The 24,164-nt window shown below is 47.0% G+C and overlaps 1 protein-coding gene across 1 annotated transcript; it reads left to right on the forward strand.

Moving 5' to 3' along the window:
- The first annotated feature begins 7,958 nt into the window (after window positions 1-7,958).
- Window positions 7,959-23,908, forward strand: LOC115460570 (apolipoprotein L domain-containing protein 1-like). Its single transcript, XM_030190336.1, has 3 exons — window positions 7,959-8,035; window positions 9,204-9,258; window positions 22,932-23,908. The coding sequence occupies exons 1-3, from the start codon at window positions 8,024-8,026 to the stop codon at window positions 23,489-23,491; spliced, it is 627 nt and encodes a 208-aa protein (XP_030046196.1). The 5' UTR covers window positions 7,959-8,023; the 3' UTR covers window positions 23,492-23,908.
- Window positions 23,909-24,164: the final 256 nt, after the last annotated feature.

A 24,164-nucleotide genomic window follows, 5' to 3' on the forward strand; every position in this document is an offset into this window, starting at 1 on the left:
AACATGACCAAGACTGAGCTTCTTATCTTTCCCCCTAAAACAACCACTCCTTCTCCCCCATTCTCTATTTCTATGGATAACACTCTCATCCTTCCTGTCTCAACAGCTCGTAACCTTGGGGTCATCTTCGACTCCTCCCTCTCCTTCTCTGCACATATTCAGCAGACTGCTAAAACCTGTCGTTTCTTTCTGTATAATATCAGCAAAATTCGCCCTTTCCTTTCTGAGCACACTACCAGAACCCTCATCCACACTCTTATCACCTCTCGCTTAGACTATTGCAACTTACTTCTCACAGGTCTCCCACTTAGTAAATGAAATGATGGCAGAAAAAGACCTGCATGGTCCATCCAGTCTGCCCAACAAGACAAACTCATATGTGCTATTTTTTGTGTATACCCTACTTTGATCCATCTCTCTCCTCTTCAATCTGTTCAACATTCTGCTGCACGACTAATATTCCGCTAGTGTCGTTATGTTCATATTAGCCCTCTCCTCAAGTCACTTCACTGGCTTCCTATCCGTTTCCGCATACAATTCAAACTCCTCTTATTGACTTATAAGTGCATTCACTCTGCAGCTCCTCAATACCTCTCCACTCTCATCTCTCCCTACATTCCTCCCCGGGAACTCCGTTCACTGGGTAAATCTCTCTTATCTGCACCCTTCTCCTTCACCGCTAACTCCAGACTCCGTTCCTTTTATCTTGCTGCACCATATGCCTGGAATAGACTTCCTGAGCCGGTACGTCAAGCTCCATCTCTGGCCGTCTTCAAATCTAAGCTAAAAACCCACCCCTTTGATGCTGCTTTTAACCCTTATTTTATCATCCTCACTTTAATATTCCCTTATCTCTTGTTTGTCCTGTTTGTCTGTCCTAATTAGATTGTAAGCTCTGTCGAGCAGGGACTGTCTCTTCATGTCCAGGTGTACAGCGCTGCGTATGTCTAGTAGCACTATAGAAATGATGAGTAGTAGTAGTGGTACAATGGAAGAGATGCGATCCAAGTAAACCCCAGCCTCGATGTTGCCGCTGGAGTGAGCGGCACTTCATTTGGGGAGGTCACTCATAGTCCGGACCGAAGAGCTATCCCCCCGCAGCCGGAGCCCAGAGTTCTCCATTACCATCTGTGGTGGCATTGATTCAAGAACACGCCACCGCTTCTGGAGCAGAAGGGCTTGGATGGGGGCCCCTCTGGTTCACGTGGGGTAGCCCAAGCTATACCGGTGTTTACTGTAGGATTTACTGCAGGAGAGAGAGAAGCTACACCAGTCAGGGCCGGTCTTAGGCAGGGGCGACAGGAGCGGTCGCACAGGGCCTCGTGCCTCTAGGGGCCCCGTGGTGCTTTCTGTCACTCCCTGCCATAGTGCCATTGATCCTCAGCTGCTTTCCTTCCAGCCGCCCTGCGTTTAAAGAGTCGCAGTGGCAGCTGCAGGGAAAAAGCAGGCTCACCTCTCCTTTAAGCCTTCCCCTTCTCTCTCAGCATGCACTGATGCAATTTCCTGTTTCCACGAAGGTGGCACAGTGCACGCTGAGAGAGAAGGGGACGGATTAAAGGAGAGTCGAGCCTACTTTTTCGCTGCCGCTGCAGCCACCACTGCAACTTTTGAAACGCAGAGCGGCTGGAAGGAAAGGAGGGCTGTGGTGGAAAACTGAGGGCACAGGTGGGGCTGGGGTTGTAGTTGGGAAGTGAAACTTGGGGGGGGTGAAAAGGGGGTAAGTTGGGGGCTGGAGCGAGTCACTGGACATGGAGGGGAGGGCAGAGGAGAATCACAGGATGTGGATGAGGGGGGAGGACAGGGGGCAAAGGAGAATTGCTGGACATGGATGGGTGGGGAGGGCAGGGGAGAGAGGAGAGTTTCTGGACATGGATGGATGGAGGGGATGGCAGGAGAAATACTGGACATGGATGGAGGTGAGGGAAGACAGGAAGGAGATGCACATGGATGGAAGAGAGGGGAGGGAAGAGAAATGATGGACATGGAGGGGAGGGCAGGGGACAGAGGAAAATCACAATGTGGATGAGAGGGGAGGGAGGACAGGGGGCAAAGGAGAATTGCTGGACATAGATGGGAGGGGAGGGCAGAGGAGAATTGTTGGACGGATGGGTGGGGAGGGCAGGGGAGAGAGGAGAGTTGCTATGGATGGAGGGGAGGGCAGGAGAAATATTGAACATGGATGGAGGTGAGGGAAGACAGGAAGGAGATGCACATGGATGGAGGGGAGAAGATAATTTCTGGACATGGATGGAGGAGAAGGGAGAGTTGAAATGCTGGATATGGATGGAGGGGAGGGAAGAGAGGACATGAGATGAAGTGAGTTGAACACGGATGGAGGAGAGGAGAGAGGGGAAATGCTGGACATGGATGGAGGGGAGGGAAGAGAGGACATGAGATGAAGTGAGTTGAACACGGATGGAGGAGAGGAGAGAGGGAAAATGCTGGACATGGATGGAGGAGAGGGAAGAGAGAGGAAGGAGATGCATATGGATGGAGGGGAGGGAAGAAAGAGGAAGGCAATGCATACTGACGGAGATGAGGGAATGGGAAAAGAGGAGAAAAACTGCACACATGGCTGGAGAAAATAGGCAAAAGCTGGATCTACTCTATACCTCCTCCAGTCAAGTCCATGGAGGACCCAGCTTTTACCTATGGATGTAGGGCAAGAAATGAAGAAGAAAGGAGGAAAGTAAAGAAATAAATGGAAAGGAAGCCCTGGAAGTGGAGTTAAGGGAGCAGATAGAGAGCAGCAGAATCAGAGACTGGGACCAATGTGATCAGAAAAACAGTCATAAGACAGCAAAGGTAGAAAAAAATCATTTTATTGTCTTTTTAGTGTTTCGAATATGTCCAATTTGAAAATTTACATCTGCTGTTTTTCTGGTATTTGTGCTGCATGCAGAATCTGTATGCTAATTTGGTTTGTATCATTTTGGATATACTGGAGCTGTAACAGCTTACAGAAATTATTTATAATGAAAAAAAACTATTTTTCTTTTCCTGTACTGGTGTAATATTTCAACAATTACTGTTTATATGCGCCATGGCTGGTAAAAGGGTGTGGCTAAATGTGCCAACATTGTCCAGTTCAGCACACTATTAGCAGCCTAGTTCATACAAAGTTAATTATGTTCAGTGGAAAATAAATCGGTTGGCTCAGGCTGCTTGCTATCTGAATATTCAATCACTGTTTCATTATTGCTACCAAGTATTACATATTAAGGGGATTCGTTTTAATTCATTTATCTAGTCCTTACATGCACATGGTTTTGCTTTGTAGGTTTCCTAGTATAGCATTTTTCATGTTTGAATTAGTTTTTGTATACAAGTTTTGCTTGATTTGTCTTTATTTGAAATAAAAGAAAATGTTTAAAACATATCTTTGTCAACAAGGGGTTGGGTGGGGGCGGGACTGGGGGGGCCCAGAGTGAACTGGTCTACACAGGGCCCCGCAATTGCTAAGACCGGCCCTGACACCAGTTACAGCCGATTTGTACTCCAAGGCAGGGAGCTCAGGTCTGTTGATTCCTTCGGTACTTGTCACCTGGTTTATTATTTGACAAAAAAAAGAGTAACACAACAATTCATAGGCGGTCGGTGGCCCAACTGTTTGGGGAGGCTAAAGGGGCGGGGTTAGGGGTGGGGCCATGGGTGGAGCTTAAATCCATAATTGTCTGATAACACACAGAAAAAATAAATAAATAAAAATAAGTCATAATTAATACATTTTATTAAATTTAGATATTAGCTATGTATCATATGTCAAAGAATAAAGTGGTTGCTCAAAGCATATACTAACCACAATTGCTCAACTGCAAAACACTATGCACAACTTTGTGCAAAAACACACTCAGAACCTTACTGTACCATAAATATTACACTGGGCAGAACCTAATACACCAATATACCACCCATACAGAAAATGCAGACCGTCAACAATATGAAACAAGGGATCATATCACAATTCTCATGTAGAGCCACAAAACACCCTAATTCATGTTTAATGTGGGATAAAATGCCATAAATAAGTAAAAAATATAAACTTTTAATGTTGAGCACCTGATTCTCAAAGTGGACATATTCCAAACACTATAATGAAAATAAAATGATCTTTTCTACCTTTGTTGTCTGGTGACTGTTTTTCTGATCATGCTGGCCAAGTATCCGATTCTGGCATGCTGCTATCTGTCCTCTTAACTCCATTTCCAGGTCTTCCTTTCCATTTATTTCTTTACTTTCCGCCTTTCTTCTTCATTTCTTGCCTTACATCCGTAAGTAAAAGCTGGGGCCTCTGCAGACCTGACTGTCCAGTGGATCCAGCTTCTGCCTATTTTCTCCATCGATGTGCAGGTTTTCTCCCTTTTCCCTCATCTTAGCTCCTTCCTCTCTCATCCCTCCCCTCCATCCATGCCAAGCATTTTTTCTCTCTCCCTTCCACTCCATCCATGTGCATCTCCTTCCTCTGTCTTCCCTCCTCTCCATGCATGTCCAGAATTTCTCCCCTTCATTCATGTGCATCTCCTTCCTGTCTTCCCTGTCCTCCATCCATCCAAGTCTACCAACCCTCTTCTCCCCTCTAGCCACCCATGTCCAGCAACCCTCCTCTCTCTCCCCTGCCTCCCCTCCATCCACCCATGTCCAGCAACCCTCCTCTCCCCTCTAGCCACCCACCCATGTCCAGCAAATCTTCTCTCCCCTGACCTCCCCTCCACCCATTCCAGCAACCCTCCTCTCTCCCTTGCCCTCCCCTCCATCCATGTCCAGCAACCATGTTCTCTCCCCTGCCCTCCATCCACCCATGTCCAGCAACCCTGCTCTCCCCTCTAGCCACCCACCCATGTCCAGCAACCCTCCTCTCTCCCCTGCCATCCCCTCTATCCACCCACCCATGTCCAGCAACCCTTCTCTCTCCCCTGCCATCCCCTCTATCCACCCATTCCAGCAACCCTCCTCTCTCCCCTGCCCTCCCCTCCATCCATGCCCAGCAACCCTGTTCTCTCCCCTTGCCCTCCATCCACCCACATCCAGCAACCCTGCTCTCCCCTCTAGCCACCCACCCATGTCCAGCAACCCTCCTCTCTCCCCTGCCATCCCCTCTAGCCACCCATTCCAGCAACCCTCCTCTCTCCCCTGCCATCCCCTCTAGCCACCCATTCCAGCAACCCTCCTCTCCCCTGCCCTCCATGCACATCCAGCAATTCCCTTCTGTCCCCTGCCCCCCTCCATCCATACCTAGCCCGATTCTCCTCTCCCCTGCCTCTATCCATCTGGGCCAGCGGCGCCCTGGGTCTACCCTTTCCCTCCCCTTGCTTACTATCTGCCCCGCGCCACTTTTAATTTACCTCCGCTCCGTCCCCAGCGTTGGCCGCATCATTTCAAAACCCGCCCTGCTGCCCGTCTCTATTCTCCCCTCGCTCCCTTCGTGACGTGATTTGTGCCGCAGAGTCCCACCTTCTGACATTATTTCCTCGAGGGCGGGACTCTGTCTGCAGAACGAATCACGTCGCGAAGGGAGCGAGGGGAGAATAGAGACGGGCAGCAGGGCAGGCTTTGAAATGATGCGGCCAACGCTGGGGACGGAGCGGAGGTAAATTAAAAATGGTGCGGGGCAGATAGTAATTAACAGAAAGGGAGGGAAGGGGACACTCACGGCGCTGAATTACACGTTGAGTGAAGAAACATTTTCTCCGATTCATTTTAAATTTACTACTTTGTAGCTTCATCGCATGCCCCCTAGTCCTAGTATTTTTGAAAAGCATAAACAGATGCTTCACGTCTACCCGTTCACTCCACTCATTATTTTACAGACCTTTATCATATCTCCTCTCAGACGTCTTTTCAACAAGCTGAAGAGCCCTAGCCACTTAAGCCTTTCCTCATAGGGAAGTCGTCCCATCCCCTTTATCATTTCTGTCGCCCTTCTCTGCACCTTTTCTAATCATATTGCTTGAATGTATTTTGAAAAGTGATAAATAAAAAAAAAATAATAAAGGGTGCTCATAACCATGTTCTGTGAGCTTTGCTGTGGGGGTTCGTAAGTTGCAATTTGGTCTACTGTTCTGTATATAGTGTTCTATATTGTATGTTGAAAAATTGTAATAAAGAACAACATAGAGTGGAGTGGAAGAGTAGCCTAGCGGTTAATGCAGCGGACATTGGCCCTGGGGAACTGGGATCGATTCCCACTGCAGCTCCTTGTGACAATGGGTAAAGTCACCTAACCCTCCATTGCCCCAGATAGATCGCTTTGGATGTGGTTGCAAAAACTGTAGAAAAGCATAGTGGGAAACGGAAGAAGGCTCAGCAAACAATGAGACTTAGAGTAAAACAGTACTTTTTGCCTTATTAATACTCCTTTATTTATTCTCCATTTCTGCTTTTTTAATGCCATTCATATATTCACTTTTTAGCATTCCAAACCATTTACTTTGTTATTGAGTATAGTGCAGTGATTCCCAAACCTAGTCCTGGAGGCACCCCAGCCAGTCAGGTTTTCAGGATACCCACAATGAATATTCATGAGAGAGATCTGCATGCACTGCCTCCACTGCATGCAAATCTATCTCATGAATATTCATTGTGGGTATTCTGAAAACCTGACTAGCTGGGGTGCTTCCAGGACCAGGTTTGGGAACCACTGGTATAATGAATGGTATAATTAGCTTCAAAGAAATGATCACTTATAGTCTTTGTTATGGATGCTGGGAAGCTCAAGGATTCTGAGATTCCAAAGCAGCACTGCAGATAACTTGGTCCTGGATGCATGTGAGATGGTTCCCAGGAGACCTGTGGCTTAAACCAATTCTTGTTTTGTCAGCCTCTGCAGCTATCCAGGATCCTGTAGATGATAGATGGTCTGATTTGCCTTGCTGGCATTACACAACTATATTCAATATCTCCTTTACTCCTATACCCTAGGAGTGGGTACAATGGGTTCCCTATTTCCACTGCCCCAGACATGGTGCAGAGCTTAAGCAGCTACTGTCACCGCAACTTGCTCCAGTTTCCCTTAATTAGGGGTCTGGCTTGGGTAACCAGAACTCTCTTCTGTACTTTTGCGGTTGCCAGTTGGCTAGGGCATTTGGGCTGGATGGGCTTTCCCTCACATGCAGGTCAGTGATAGAGGCAGGTGATAATGATTTGAACTGCACTCAAGGTTTTATACCTCTAACTAGTTCCCTCCAAAATTAGGGGTCCTTTTACTAAGGTGTGCTGAAAAATGGCCTGTGGTAGTGCAGGTGCGGGTTTTCGTAAGGCGCAGGTCCATTTTTCAGCATGCCTGTTAAAAAAAAGCCTGTATTTATTTTTGCTGAAAATGGACGTGCAGCAAAATTAAAATTGGTGGGTGTCCATTTTGGGTCTGAGACCTTACTGCCAGCCATTTACCTAGTGGTAAAGTGTCATGCGGTAACTGTGTGGTAATGACCTACGCATGTTAAGTGCCACTTGGCGTGCGTCCGAAAATAATGTTTTGGACACGCGTATTGGACGTGTGCCAAAATTGAAATTACCGCAGAAGCCGAGCAGTAACTACATTTTGGCACGCGTTAGGCGTGCGTAGACGCTTACACGGCTTAGTAAAAAGGCCCCTTAATCCCCTTTCCTGATCCTTCATCTAGAACAAGTGAATAGTAAAGAGTTTGTTGCTGTAGTAGAGCCTCTACCCTTATGGCAGGACCCTAGGTCTCATCATAAATTTGTCCAATACATGTGGCAAGTCTTTCTCATGCATATATGCTCCATGACTACTTGTATCTAAAGCGGGGTACAAGAAACATGCAATAATTGCATCATATGAAGTGCCAATGCTTTTAGAAAGTGATTGCAGAAAGTGAGTTGTGCACACAAGAATTAGAAAGAAACACATCGAGGAATCCATCCTATGCTTTTGTCTGTCTGCTGTTTGCTTACAGTTTATTTCATCATTTCTCCATCAGATAATCGACTGCGTTTTGGACTGGAATTTCTGGCTCTTTGCCTGTGCTCAGATAGTGGAAACAAAGAGATTGTGAGAAGCTGAACCATGGAGAACAAGGTATCAAAGATCAGGTTGAATCTATCACTAGGGCAGGGTTCTCAACCCAGGCCTTGGGACACACGTGGTCTGTTTTCCAAGAAATCCACATTAAATATACGTGAGATAGATTTGCATACAGTGCAGGGAGTGCAAGCGAATTTATCTCTTACATATGCATTGTGGGCATCCTGAAAACGAATCTGGCTGGGTAGGACTAAGTTGAGAACCATTGCACTAGAGCTGGCTTTCCAGGAGAGCTTTCTGCTAGCACCAGGGCTTGAGCAAGCTTTTCTGCTGCCCTAGACAGGAGTGCAAATTTGCTAATCTTGCCCTCAGCCCCTTGCCTCTACTCATTACCCACTTACCTCCTCCATGTCCATACATCTTCACGCAGCCTTTGTACTGCATCTGTGTACATGAAGAAACTGAATCTCAAATGCTCGAGGCCTGCTAATGACAGGAGAGGGTGACACGAGCTGCAGTAGACCAAGTCTGAGAGAGAGCGAAAGGACCAGGTGTAAAATACCAAGGATAACAGAGTATGTGAGGAAAGGTTTTGAACTGCTGCTGCTGCTGCTTGTGCTCTGCGGCTAAATGAAGAACTTCAGTTTTATGTGTTGATTATAATGAATTAAAAAAAAAAAACAGGCTAAAGTCAAACTTACACCCTTCCACAGCATACACACACATAGAATGGAGTGTAGTTTTCATAGGGGCCCTTTTACTAAGCTGCGTGGGTGCCTACATGCGCCAAATTGGAGTTACCGCCCGGTTACCGCGTGGCCCTTGCAGTAATTTCAATTTTGGCGCGCATCTGCAAATATTTTTTATTTTCTGATACACGGCAGCTACGTGCGTCAAGTGGAATTTGATGCGCAAAGACCATTACCACCCGGTTACTGCGTGTTTGTGGTAAGGTCTCAGACCCCAAACGGACGCGCGGCAATTTTCATTTTGCCGCACGTCCATTTTTGACAAAAATTTGAAAAAGGGCATTTTTTTGTAGGTGCGCTAAAACATAATTCTGCGCGTGCCCAAAACATGCGTCTACACTACCACAGGCCCCATTTTTCAGCGCACCTCAGTAAAAGGACCCCTTAATGATAATAGCTGCCTGTTAATCTTCCTCCTGGAGTCTACTGCAGATCACTAACTGTGTGCATTTGTCATATTTCTCTGCCTGCAGGATACAACACTACTGGAGTGGGATTATTACATGGGAGATGAACAGGCAGAGATCAGTAAGTTACTCTGGGTATCAGGGATTTGCAGCTGATGGAGTGCTGTGCAGTTGAAGCACATCTGCAGATTTTGATGCAGGTGTACTACTACTACTACTACTTATCATTTCTATAGCCTACTAGACATAACCTTGTTACCCCAGTGAGCACTGGGAGAGTTACTTAAAGATTTTTTTAAAGACTGATTTGTGAGGTCAGGGCTTGGGGATGGCAAGCTGCAAGGCACAGTAAATTCAGCACACTCCTTCCATACAATAAATCAGTCCAGGCCAGAAGGTGCAATTCCAACCAAAGGAGTTTACTTAACATGGATGGAAAAAAAAGGAGGGGGTGGTACTCAGTATAACTATTTACAGCCACCAGTAACATGAAATTATTCTCCACACTTATAATTCTTTAGTAGTCAAAAAAGTCTTGGTAGCTCTGTTAAATCCTTTGCTTTGGTAAAAGGTTCCCTCTATGGAAAATTGTTTAGATATGTTTCTCTCTCTCTCCCTGGACTCCCATTTCCAGAGACGGCTAATATGAGGTGTTTCCCAGGTTGCTGAGCTCTTTGATCCTGCAGGCACACAGTCCTAGTAGCTGGTCCCCCTGATAGGATTCACTACTGGGGTTCTCTGTCCTGCTGCTGTTTCTCCTGGATAGATGGTTTCCACTGCTCCTTTCCTTAGTTTCTCCTCCTGGAGGCAGGGTGCTGGTTTGATCCCCATCCAACCACACCTGGGAATCAGTGCAGCAACTTGAGAGGTTCTGTCTGTGTTAGTCAATCAATTCACAAGCTGCCCTCACTCTCAATGATATAGCAGCCAGGGAGCAAAGAGCCAAAGGCAAGGCCACGCCCCTGGACTAGGTTTTCATAGTCCTTCAGTTTCCCTACAAGTCAAGGAGGTATGTCCTCCCACTGCTGTGCCAGGCAGAAGGATCAGCCCTGGTTCTGGAAACTAGAGCTTTCCCAGTCAAAAGTTCACATATGTGACACTGGTAGAGAAAATAGGGATCACTGCCAAGCTGTGTCTGACAGGCAGATTCGCTCTATGCCCCTACACAAGTCTGTGGTCTTCTTAGCAGATTGGGTGGCATGCACAGTTTTCACAGTTGTTAGCCTCACAGAGAAGCACAGAGAATAGGGGCAGATAAATTCCACATAGCCCATGCAAAGTACCCATCCATACCTACTACTAAGCTCAGTGGTGTGCTGGTAAATGTTTAACAACCGGCTCTCTCCCCGGTCCCCCTCTGCGCCCCCCCCCCCCCCAAATTGTAGAGCTGGCTATAGCTGGGGAGAGAGCCTGGGCATAGGCGGTCGGTGGCCCAACTGTTTGGGGAGGCTAAAGGGGGCGGGGTTAGGGTGGGGCCATGGGTGGAGCTTAAATCCATAATTGTCAGATAACACACAGAAAAATAAATAAATAAAAAGGTCATAATACCTTTTATTAAATTTAGATATTAGATATGTATCATATGTCAAAGAATAAAGTGGTTGCTCAAAGCATATACTAACCACAATCGCTCAACTGCAAAACACTATGCACAATTTTGTGCAAAAACACACTCAGAACCTTACTGTACCATAAATATTACACTGGGCAGAACCTAATACACCAATATACCACCCATACGGAAAATGCAGACCGTCAACAATATGAACAAGGGATCATAATATCACAATTCTCATGTAGAGCCACAAAACACCCTAATTCATGTTTAATGTGGGATAAAATGCCATAAATAAGTAAATACATATAAACTTTTAATGTTGAGCACCTGATTCTCAAAGTGGACATATTCCAAACACTATAATGAAAATAAAATGATCTTTTCTACCTTTGTTGTCTGGTGACTTTGTTTTTCTGATCATGCTGGCCCAGTATCCGATTCTGCTATCTGTCCTCTTAACTCCGTTTCCAGGGCTTCCTTTCCATTTATTTCTTTACTTTCCGCCTTTCTTCTTCATTTCTTGTCCTGGATCCGTAAGTAAAAGCTGGGTCCTCCGCAGACTTGACTGTCCAGTGGATCCAGCTTCTATTTTCTTCATCCATGTGCAGTTTTTCTACTCTCTTCCTTTTACCTCATCTCATCTCCTTCCTCACTCCTCCCTCACCCTCCATCCATGTCCAGCATTTCTTCTCTCTCCCTTCCCTCTCCTCCATCCATGTCCAGCACCACTCCTCTCCATCCACCCACCCATATCCAGCAACCCTTCTCTCCCCTGCCCTCCCCTCCATACACCCATGTCCAGCAGCCCTCCCCTCCATCCACCCATGTCCAGCAACCCTGCTCTCCCCCTCCATCCACCCATGTCCAGCAGCCCTTCCCTCCCCTCCATCCACCCATGTCCAGCTGCCCTCCTCTCCCCCTGCCCTCCCTGCCCACCAGCGACTCTCCTCTCCCCTGCCCCCCAGCCAGCCATCGGTCTGTAGCTTTCGCTTCCCTCGCTCTCCCCCCCCGGGTCCTGTCTCTTCCGTTCCGCCCGCTCTCACCCATCCGCTCATTTTTTAAGCATCCCATATGTAGATATAAATATCATGAAATCAAAACTGAGTATTATTAAAACAGCTTCAAAAATTATTGTAGCTGGTGGGAAAGAGCACTAATAAAGGCTGTATTTTGTGCTCATTTTTCTACACTGTGCTATATAATATATATATATATATATATATATATATATATTGTCCTCCACCTTTTAAGGCACTGCCAATCCAACTGGAACAGATTCTGACTTTTTACAGATGGACCACGGCATAGACAGTCCCTTAATAATCTTTTGCTATTGTTTTGGGTGAACTAAAGCTCCGCCTACTGGCTTCAGTTCCTACAGTGGAGCAGATAGGCTCACTTCGTCTGCAGTCTATTAAACCTCCTTGGGCTAGGTAGCCTCGTACTGTCCTTGGGGGAGTCCGCATGCTGATTGGCTGCGTGGGGTAGTGGAGCGGGGTGTGTCCGTGCGCTCATTGGCTGGGTAGGAGGGGGAGGCGGGCTACGCAATGTATGTCTCGCCTGGGGGTAGACGGTTCGGTTGCTCGGGAGTGAGTGCGCGCGCCGATCATGGAGCTGGAGAACATCGTGGCGAACACGGTGCAGTGCTGTTGAAGGCGCGGGAAGGTGAGCGGCCACTTCCTGCGCCCCACCTGGCTGGGGAGGCTTAGCCTCCCCAAGCCTCTTATACGGGGGCACCTATGAACCTGGGGGGAGGGGGGTGGGAATGCATTCCTCCAGGAAAAAAAATTAAATGATCCCAGGTTCCAATCTAATTCATGTTTAATGTGCGATAAAATGCCATAAGTAAATAAATATAAACTTTTAATGTTGAGCACCTGATTCTCAAAGTGAACATATTCCAAACACTATAATGAAAATAAAATGATTTTTTTCTACCTTTGTTGTCTGGTGACTGTTTTTCTGATCATGCTGGCCCAGTACCCGATTCTGCTGCGATCTGTCCTCTTAACTCCGTTTCCAGGGTTTCCTTTCCATTTATTTCTTTCTTTTCCTCCTTTCTTCTTCATTTCTGGTCCTCAGCTTCTGCCTATTTTCTTCATCCATGTGCAGTTTTTCTCCTCTCTTCCTTTCCCCTCATCTCATCTCCTTCCTCACTCCTCTCTCCCCCTCCATCCATGTCCAGCATTTCTTCTCTCTCCCCTCCTCTCCCTGCCCTCCATCCACCCATGTCCAGCACTGACCTTCCTCTCCCCTGCCCTCCATCCACCCATGTCCAGCAGTGACCCTCCTCTCCCCTGCCCTCCATCCATCCATGTCCAGCAGTGACCCTCCTCTCCTCTGCCCTCAATCTACCCATGTCCAGCAGTGACCCTCCTCTCCCCTGCCCTCCATCCATCCATGTCCAGCAGTGACCCTCCTCTCCTCTGCCCTCAATCCACCCATGTCCAGCAGTGACCCTCCTTTCCCCTGCCCTCAATCAACCCATGTCCAGCAGTGACTCCCTTCTCTCCCCTGCCACCCCCTCCCGAGTTGTTAAGCGAATTCTCATCCCTCCCTCCCTCCGGATCCGGTCCCTCACCGACTCCTTCTGTTCTTCTAATTCTTCAGAGCAGGCAGTCTTGCCTGCCTGCTGCCAGCTGACTCTCCCCCGCTGCCGATTCGCGCTTCAAAATGGCCACCGAGACACGAGGCCGCCTCTGGAAGTCTCGGCGGCCATTTTTAAAGCACGAATCGGCAGCGGGGGAGAGTCAGCTGGCAGCAGGCAGGCAAGAGTGCCTGCTCCGAAGAATTAGAAGAACAGAAGGAGTTGGTAAGGGACCGGATCCAGAGGGAGGGAGGAGAGCCAGAGCCGGCTCGCGAACTTTAACAACCGGCTCGCAAGTCGGTAGAATGTTTAGCAACCGGCTCTTGCGAGCCGGTGCAAGCCGGCTCCAGCACACCACTGACTAAGCTCTACAACCCTTTCCTTTCCCTCAAAGATCCTCTGTGCTTGTCTGGTGTAGCCAGATCAATCTTTTGGAGGGAGACCACAGGCAAACTTGGGGAGAGGGGGAGGAGGGCACTAGGCCTCTCCTCCTCCTATCACTGCTGCATGCCACAACTAGGATGGCATGGCATCTATTAGCAGATGGAGTCTGCCACTCTGCTCACTACTACTGTTTCCTGTGCCGGTTCCACCTCCTCATATTGTAAACTTCCGGAACCAGCCCAGGAAGCAATAGCAGGTAGAGAGCCGTGGTCCCATACATCTTCTTGGGTTATTTATTAGTGCGGGTCCAGCAGAGATGCAATGGGAGGGCGGGAAGAAAATTGTGCTGCATGGTTTCAGTGAATGGGAGGGGAGACAAAAATAAACCAGATAATATGCGATGGGAGGGGGATAGAGAGAGAGAACACAGGGCAATACTAGCTGGGGAGAGGGGGAAAAGATGGGGCAAAATTGGATGGAGGCGAGAGAGAGAGGCAATGCTGGAGAGACTAAGAGACAGCAGAGAAGGGAAATAATGAATGGGGGGGAGACAGAAAGAGGGGCAATGCCAGATGGGGAGGGGGGGAGAAATAGACATGGCATTGCTGAATGGTGAAGGGGGTAGACAGGCATGGTCAGTGCAAGCCAGGATGCCAGGGAGAGAGAGACAATAGACAGGTAATGTTGTTTAGAAGGTGGTTATAACACATCCAGCCTTGGTAGAATGAGGGTGCTAGGGAAAAAAACATGCATGGACTGAATAATAAAGCACTGACTAGGATACTACAGGGTCAACTCAGTTGTCCAAGAGAAGACTGTGTTCTGTTTGCAAAAGTTTAATAAAACTTGTGTTGCCCACTGACAAGGATTCGCTTCATTGAGCTTGTATTGGGGGACACTGAGAGCACCAGCAACCGAGCAGTCTTACTTCTGACATCCCAGTCAATAAAGCAAGGACTATCTGTTAGTCTGGTCATGAGCCCTTGGACCTTGTCCGAGGCCTAGTATAGCTTTTAGGCCAAGGCCTAGGATGGACCAAACAAGTACTATACACGACCCCAGCTACTAATCCCTGCACACACAAACATAACCAATCTTACACTTCCAGAAAGGGGAAGATAGGCCGTGAGGCCCGCCTGAATGCCCTATCTGGAATCGATACACTCAGAACTCAAGCATGCGGGCCTCACGGCCTACCTGGAACTGAGTCATACTTAGGGAGGGGAGAAAGAGACTAAGCGAGGTGTCCCCTTCCGGGGACCAGAGCACCAGCAACACCCTCAGTGCTGGCAGGCAAGAAGAAAGGGTAGCATACACAGGAACATGGTAAGTGAGGCACCAGAGCTAAACAGAGATCCCCAGGTGTAGGGTGAGAGGTAATCAGTCACACACAGACAGAGACAGATCAACAGAAAACTGCAGCCAGGAGAGGAGTAACAACTCCACACAAGCACAGAGCTAACAGCTCACACAGAGCAAAGGAAGGCTTCTGCAGATTTGGAGTAAACGCCAAAGCAGGGGTTGACGGGAGAGGTGAGCTTAAGTAGACAGACTGACATCAGCTCAGCCTCTGATGGACCAATCAGGATGTTAGGTTTTCAAGGCAGAAACTAGATTCAAGAGCCCTTGGACCACTGCCGAAGAGCGGGAGTGGCAGGCAAAAACCACCCCACACCAGGGACAAGACAGAACTCTGACGGGAACAGCTAGACTTCACCTGCACTTGGCCGCCCTTCTCCAGGAGTTGAGCCCCTTGTTGCAGGCAGCCGGCAGGACTTACTGGGCAGGGCAGGAACTAGATACCAACTAGGCTGAACAGGGACTGAGGGTCAGAGGGGAAAGGAATATACATGGGCAACAAGGCAGGAAACTGGGCAAGGACTCACAGACAGACAATACTACACAAGGCAGGAAATGGACAAGCTAAATGACAGGAACTGAAAGCTGCCAAGCAGCCACTGAAACAGGGAACAAACACTGACAGACAAGAGACAGAACTGAAAGCTGCCAGGCAGCCACTAGCAAGAAACACAGACAACCAAGAACTAGACAAAGACAAACAAACATGAAACAAGACTGGGAAACAAGCAATACAGTACAAATAAGCTACACAAAGACTAGACTAGACTCAGGCAAGAATTACAGACAATAAACTGGACTAGCAGAAGTGCACAAAGCACACCAACATACCAGGGACCTTAGATGATGCAAAGGCAAGCACAGAAGTTTCCAGCTGGCTAATAAAGCCCACATACAAGGGAGTTCACCAGGTAAGTGTGCTGCTAAGTTCCAAAAATCCCAAGACAGTCTGGAGGGCTAGAAGATCCGGACCGGACCAGCATGACTTCTGGATCATGGAAAACAGCACACAGACAGACCATTGCAGCCACCAGGTCTGGCCACCAGGTGGCAAGATGAAGGAGAGCAGGCAACATGGGCACAACCGTGACACAGGAGCGGTTCCAAGCATTCCTCTGCTTGACTAACAGAATTCTAACAGAATCATACAGAATCATAACACTATCCATCTCTTCCTACTGACTTTCAATAAACCAATACAGGGAAGACTCCCAATAATCTAACCATGACCAAAACAAAACAAGAAGACATCCAAACCTACATAATACTGTATCTCACTTCACAATACTAAATGGCTCAATCACCATCAGTCACCTCCTAAGGAGCTCACCAAAGGGTGATCCCTCTTTGGGCCCCTCTTCAGAGAAGCTCCGCTCCTACTGTAGGATTCCTTTTCAGATCAGCCCATAATGATGTCAGTGAGAGGGGTGGAATTGGTGAGCCCTATCAAAGGGAGAGGCAAAGAAGAGTCCAGGAACAACTTTCTGTAGGGTAGGGCGAGAGAAAGGAAGCAGGATGGCAGAAGCTCCTGTTTTTGTTGGGTTTGGCATTCACATTTTCATGATTATAACCTAACCCCCCCCCCCCCCCCACACACACACACACACACATACATACAAAATCAAAACCAAAACCATTACCATTGTTTTGTTTGGGCTGTTTTCCTGATTTGGAACAATGCTTACATCTCATCAACAACAAACAGTTGTTAACTTTATGTTGTTTTCTCCTATTTGTTTGCTGAAGAAAACAATTAACTAGAATATCATCTGAATGACTAGGTGATACCAAGTTGCTTATCTGTAACAGGTGTTCTTTGAAAGCAGCAGTTCATCAGCCTACTTATACCCTCCCTCTGTACTTTTCCCAGCTGAAACCTTTAGCTTGATTTACAGAACTGAGCTCCCCCTGCAGCAGTGGGTGTGCAATAACTTCTGTGCCTGCTTAGAATGGTCTGTTGGAAGTCTAGACCAAGCGTTCCATGTCAGAGCCTTCAGATGACGACACCTGTTTGTGTGTCTAATGAATTGCTGCTTTCATAGAACATCTGTTACAGATAATCAGTATTGTTTAATAGCACCAGAAGGTTGATGTTGTTACTAAACATATCACCACCATGGAAAGCTACCTGCGGAGTACCTCAAGGATCACCATTATCACCAATACTCTTCAACATGATGATGATCCCACTAACAAAGTCCCTATCCAACTGAGGCCTCAACCCATTCATCTATGCAGATGACGTCACAATCTACATTCCCTTCAGTCATGACGTGACAGAAATAACCAATGAAATCTATAACGGCCTGAACATCATGAACTCCTGGGCAAATTCATTCCAACTGAAACTGAACACTGAAAAAACACACTGCCTCATCCTCTCATCTCAACATAACAAGTGCAAACCCACAACCATAAACACCCTAGAACACACCCTCCCTACCTCAAACAGCCTAAAGATACTCGGCGTCACAATTGACTGCAACCTTACCCTTGAGAGCCAAGTAAACTCCGTAATAAAGAAAATGTTCTATTCAATGTGGAAACTTTAAAAGAATAAAGCCTATCTTCCCGAGGGAAATCTTTTGCAACCTAATACAATCAATGGTCCTAAGCCATGCAGATTACTGCAACGCAATCCATGCGGGATGTAAAGAACTCGCAAAAAACCTCCAGACTGCCCAAAACACAGCTGCCAGGCTGATATTTGGTAAATCGCGCTTTGAAAGTGCTAAACCCTCTGAGAAAAGCTGCACTGGCTCCCAAAGAACGGATCATCTTCAAAATCTGCGCCTTTGTCCACAAAATTATCTACGACGTAGTCCCAGGATACATGACAGACCTCATAGATCTACCAACCAGAAACAGAATCAGATCATCACGATCATACCTAAACTTACATCACCCAAATTGCAAAGGACTTAAATACAAAACAACTGACGCATCCAGCTTCTCCTACGTAAGCGCACAAATATGGAATGGACTCCCAAAAGCTGTAAAAATAATCCATAACTATCTAAACTTCAGAAAATCATAAAAAAACAACCTATTCAAAAAGGCTTACCCCACCGATCCAACATAAATCCCCACACCCAGCAACACAGCACAACCAATGATCGTACTGGACAATATACAATCTTCATTCCCTTCGACCATCACAGTGCCTAACACGCACCTACCTCATTCGACCACAACACAACCTTGTATTTGTTATCAACCGCCTTTGCGATATTGTGTGAGCCACATTGAGCCTGCAAATAGGTGGGAAAATGTGGGGTACAAATGTAATAAATAAATAAACATAATGGTTCCCTAAATACAGAACAGAGTGCCAGTGAAGGTGTTTGGGGCAAAGATGGTTTTGGAAAGCAAGGGGAGGCACCCAGGATCTGGGCTGTAGCAGTAGGTTAGATAATGTGTAGGTGTGATAGTCTGTTATCATATTCTATGTTTGAGATAGGTGGGGTCAGCAGTAAAGGGGTAGAATTTGTTAACTGACTATAGGGAAAATAGAGATTTTGCAATATTCAGTCTGTTATGCAGATAATTTAGGACAGCCTTCTAACTGTCCTAAGTTATTTGGGTAAGTCATCCAATAGCAGACTGAATATTGCCATTATCCAGATAAGTTCGCTCAAGTCAGTGTTTTATAAATTTCTAAAGATACATGTACATAAAAGTAGGCTCTCAGAAAACATACCTCCCAATATTAAGAATGTTAACCATTGGCCATAGCCACCGACCGGTTAACTTGTGTCTCAGCTCTTTGAGCAGGGACTGTCTTTCTTCTATGTTTGTGCAGCGCTGCGTACGCCTTGTAGCGCTATAGAAATGCTAAATAGTAGTAGTAGTAGTAACCTGTCATTTTCAGTGGAAGATAACCGGTTAGCACTGAAACGATAGCCAGCAATCCTGGGGGCATTTCAGGGGCAAGTCTGATATAAGCCCCAATTTTCAGCTGTAACCAGCCAAGCAGCGCATAGATAGGACTGCAAAAATTGCTGTCCTATCTTTATGTGCTAGCCAATGGCCGGTTAGCACTAAATATCAGCTAACCGGTTATCCGCTAGCCGCCTTTTTAAAAACCCACATATTCAATGCCAATTGCCAAAAATGGCCTGGCATTGAATATTTGGGGTCCGTGCCAGTAGTGGGCTTTAAGCGCACTGCCTGCTGCTGGCTAAATATCGGCCCCATAGTGCAAGGCCGCCGAGAGGGGGGGCAGGGGGGACAAAAGTCCCCGGGCCTGGGCCTCCGGGGGGGGGGGGGGGGGGCGGCGCCGCCGCCGCCACAGTCCGGCCCGCCCTCGCTCCCAGAAATGCTAAATAGTAGTAGTAGTAGTAATTTTAAAGTGCCTCCCTCACCTTCGCAGCAAGCAGCAGCAGGCCACTCCTTCCTTCTGTGTCCCGCCCTCGCCTGATGTAACGTCCGCGAGGGAGGGGCACGGAAAGGAGAGGTCTGCCGCTGCTTGCTGCGAAGCTGAGGGAGGCACTTTAAAGGTGAGGGAGGTGCAAGGTTAGTGCACAGGGTCCGAGGGTGGAGAGAGGGCCCGGACAGGTAGCGGGTGGAGAGGGGGCCCAGCGACCTCGGGTGGGGGAGGCCCGGGGGCGGCCTTGTCCCGGGCCCGGCCCAGTCTCTCGGCGGCCCTGCCGTAGTGCCTAATTTTGTGTTATATATGCATAGGCATCCTGGGAGTGTGGAGTAGGTTTGAGAAGGACAGTTAGGGTATCTTTTATACCTGTATATAAATACACAAACATGCTTATTGTAGAAGGTCTGTTCATGTTTAGGATGTCTGAAAACTGGCATTTAGACATCCATATTGTATGAATGTCCAAATACTGATTTTATAAAGCCAGAATATGGACATCAAAAATGGTTGTACACAGGGGCAGACTGATAGTAATCTGGGCCCCCAAGCACTAAGGGTCATGGGCCCCTAACCACCAATCAAAAATGATTAAACTAGATCGAAGCTAGGGGAGAGTAGGCCCCCTACTGCTGTGGGCCCTCAAGCTCATCCCTGTCTGTACATCAATATGGCAAGGGGGAGTGGTCTGGGTGTGTTTTGGGTGGGGCTAGGGAGGGGCCCAAAGATGGACATTCAGCTCTGATTGTAGAAGGGAAGGAATGTCCATGTTCAAAAATATGGACGTCTGTATTTAGACCTACACGGCTACCACACCTCTCTACTTAAGGTATGCACAGAAAGGGGTATGAGTGCGTATGACTGCACATGTGGAAGAAAGAAGATGTTAAACTAGGATGTTTTGTATGCAGTAAATGATAATAAATAATAAAATATTTTGTAATGCAGCATAACTGATTTATACTGCTAGTATAGTTAATACAGTTATTCAGTTAAATCTAGCCCAGTATAGTAAGGTTATTCTATAACACATGAGACGTGGAGGGGAATAAATCTATTTTGGCGGCGCCGCAAACAGCTGGTTAGAACCGTATTATCGAAAAAGATGGGCGGCCATCTTTTGTTTCGATAATACGGTTCCGGCCAGCCAAATGCCTTGGATTTGGCTGGGGTTTGAGATGGCCGACTTCTCAATGGAAACTTATGTCGGCCATCTCAAACCCAGCCAAATCCAAGGCATTTGGCTGTGGGAGGAGCCAGCATTTGTAGTGCACTGGTCCCCCTGACATGCTAGGGCACCCTAGGGGGCACTTCTAAAAAATTATTAAAAAAGCTCCCAGGTGCATACCTCCCTTACCTTGGGTGCTGAGCCCCCCAAACTCCCCCCAAAACCCACTCCCCACAACTCTATACCATTACCATAGCCCTAAGGAGTGAAGGGGGCACCTAGATGTGGGTACAGTGGGTTTGGGGGGGGGGGGTTATAGAGGGCTCCCATTTACCACCACAAGTGTAACAATTGTAAGCTCTCTTGAGCAGGGACTGTCCTTCCCCTTGTCTAAACTTGTACAGCGCTGCATAACCCTGGCAGCGCTATAGAAATGCTAAGTAGTAGTAGTAGTAAGTGCACTGTACCCATTAAAAACTGCTCCAGGGACTTGCATACTGTTGTCAGGGAGCTGGGTATGACATTTCAGGCTGGCATAGAGGCTGGCAAAAAAATGTTTTAACATTGTTTTTTTGGGGGGTGGGAGGGGGTTGGTGACCACTGGGGGAGTACGGGAAGGTCATCCCCGATTCCCTCCGGTGGTCACTTGGTCATTTAGGGTACCTTTTTGAGGCTTGGTCGTGAAAATAAAGGGACCAAGTAAAAGCCTAAAGCCAGCCATTTCTTAACCCCGTCCATGTCCCGCCTTCGCTTCGCCGCTTACACGCCCCTTTTAATTTTCACCGGCGTTGCGATGGAGTTCAGTTAAAAGCGGCCAAAAGCGGCTTTCGATTATACCAATTTGGCCGCTTTTGAGAGATCGCCGGCCATCTCCCGGTTTGTGTCAGAAGATGACCGGCGATCACTTTCGAAAATGAGCTGGATAGATGTCCATATCTGATGTCCGTATTCTGAGTTAGACATCCCCTTTCTAAAATTCCATTCAAAGTTGATCCTGCCTCACAGCAGATATAAGGTTATTTGAAAGTTTGCAGGTATGATATTTTACAGAAAAGAAGAGAAACGGGAAAAGAAGAAAAATGTTTCGCAGAGAACAGAAACAGCAAAAAGCAGACTGTCAGAGGATTAATGATGTCACTGGAGCCAGTGACATCGTTATCCCCGTGGCTGTGTCTGCTTTTTTTCTGCTGATGCTATTTGACAGAAACATATAGGTGCATGTGTGTCATTAAGTAAAATATGTGACTATTGAGCTCATTTTCAAAACAGAAAAACATCTAAAAAGTGGCATAAAGCAGCATTTGGACGTTTTCTCACAAAAATGTCCAAATCAGTATTTTCAAAACCAATTTTTAGATGTTTTACTATGAAGTCTGTCAGAAGTGCATTCAAAACACAAGGGGGGCATGTTAAGGGTGGGATCTGGGCGTTCTTAAGCCTTGGACGTTTTACAGCCATAATGGAACAAAACCAAACCGTCCAGGACTAAAACTAAGAAGTTTTGAGCTAGACCTGTTTTTATAATGTATAAGGCACAAAAGGGTGCCCTAAATGACCAGATGACCACTGGAGGGAATCAGGGGTGACTCCCCAATACCCCCCAGTGGTCATTGATCCCCTCCCACCCCCAAAAAATGTGAATAAAAATATGACTTACCAGTCTCTATGACGGCCTCAGATTTTAGAGCCAGGTCTATTAGAGGAGAATGCATGTCCATGGAGTAGTGTAGTGGTCAGTGCAGTGCACCATGGCAGGGGGAACTCGGGTCCCTATCTCCCTCTACCTGTCACATTTGTGGTGGAAACTGTGAGCCCTCCAAAACTCACCAGAAACCTACTGTACCCACCTATAGGTGCCCCGTTCACCTATAAGGGCAACTATAGTGGTGTATAGTTGGGGGTGGTGGATTTTGTGTGGCTCAGCAGACCAAATAAGGGAGCAATGGTGAGATGTGAATCTGGGAGCATGTTTTTGAAGTCCACTGCAGTGCCCCATTTATCTCCTGGGATATCTGGGGGACCAATCTACTAAAAATGCTGGCTCCTCCTACATCACAATGGCGTTTTGCACTTAGACAATTTTTTTTTAAATGGACCAAAAAAAAAACCAAAACATCCAATTCACAAAACCTTGTTCAAAACAGTATTTTTGGGGAAAAAAGATAGACGTTTTTCTTTTTTGAAAATGACCTTCTCTTCTATTTAGATTTTGGATGTTTTTTTGCAAAATGTCCAAACTCGGACTTAGACATTTATATCGAAAATGGCCCTCCACATGCCTTCTGTATAGTAAAATTATCCTCCCTCCCACCCCCAATAAAGAGTTATATTTACTTTTTTTTCTTTTCTCCTTACTTCCTATCCTATAGGTGGTGAGGAAGCACTCCAGAAGGTGGAAGAAGCAAAGAAGTACTTTCTGACTCTCATGCAGCAGCGCTCTGACTCCTTCAAGAAGTGCATTGCTGAGCTGCGCCAAATTGCTGATAACATAGATGAATTCCACTATGGTGCAACAGTCGCCAGCATCACCGGAAGTGCCGTGAGTGCAGCTGGAGGTATAACCAGTGTCGTTGGTCTAGCGCTGACTCCATTCACTTTTGGGGCATCACTGATTGTAACAGGCGTAGGACTTGGTGTTGCAGCCCTTGGGGGAGCCACCAGTGCAACAGCCACCATCTCTGACACGGTGAAGGATAACAAGGAAAGAAAGAAGGTGGAGGAGCTGGTGCAGCAGTATGAGAAGGACATGAGAGATATTAATAAGTGCTTGAAAAGTATTGAGCAATTAGTGCAGCGGATTGAAAAGGATTTTGAATTCAAAGTGGAAGATCTCGCACCAGTTGCGGCAATGGCAGTGCCCAGGGCAGGGAGAGGAGTCATCAGCGCTGTAGAGATTGTGCGGTTGACACAGCTCTCAAAAGTGGCGTGAAGTGCTGCCAGAAGCATACAGGTTGCAGCTGCAGCTACAGGTGTGTTGGCGGGGATCTTCCTGGTGATGGATGCCATCTTCATAACCAAGGATGCCATGGACCTGCACAAGGGGGCAAAAACAGAATCTGCAGCCAAGATCCGGCAGGCAGCTGATGAGCTGGAGGAAAGCTTGAAGGAGCTACATAAAGTCCATGAGATGTTTGAGAAGATCCCACCATCCAGCATGGAAGTCATCATGAACTAAACAGTGAAAATAATTGTCATGTATTCCACATTCAGGTTCAAGTAAAATGGCAGTCTAATTCATTTTTATGCAGTTTGATAGATAACAATTGAAGATACATTTTGAAATAGGCAGAAGAATAGCCATGCTGGGTCAGACCAACGGTCCATCTAGCCCAGTATCCTGTTTGAAACAGTGGCCAATCCCAGGTCAGAAGTACCTGCTAGAATCCCGTATAGTAGCAACATTCCATGCTACCAATCCCAGGGCAAGCAGTGGCTTCTCCCATATCTATCTCAATAGTAGACTATAGATCAGCCATTCCCAACCCAGTCCTCGGGGCACACCTAGTCCCATCAGGTTTTCAGAATATCCACAATGAGTATTCATGAGTTAGATTTGAAGCAGTGCCCGGATTATCGATCTACCATTAAGAAACATGACGAGA

Source organism: Microcaecilia unicolor, chromosome 1, assembly GCF_901765095.1.
Source record: "Microcaecilia unicolor chromosome 1, aMicUni1.1, whole genome shotgun sequence".
NCBI classification, from domain to species: Eukaryota; Metazoa; Chordata; class Amphibia; order Gymnophiona; family Siphonopidae; genus Microcaecilia; species Microcaecilia unicolor.

Bases quoted from the DNA above. Each gene is read 5' to 3' on its own strand.
- LOC115460570 (XM_030190336.1), top strand. The intron at 9,259-22,931 runs GTAAGTTACTCT...CCTATCCTATAG, and splicing joins AGATGAACAGGCAGAGATCA to GTGGTGAGGAAGCACTCCAG.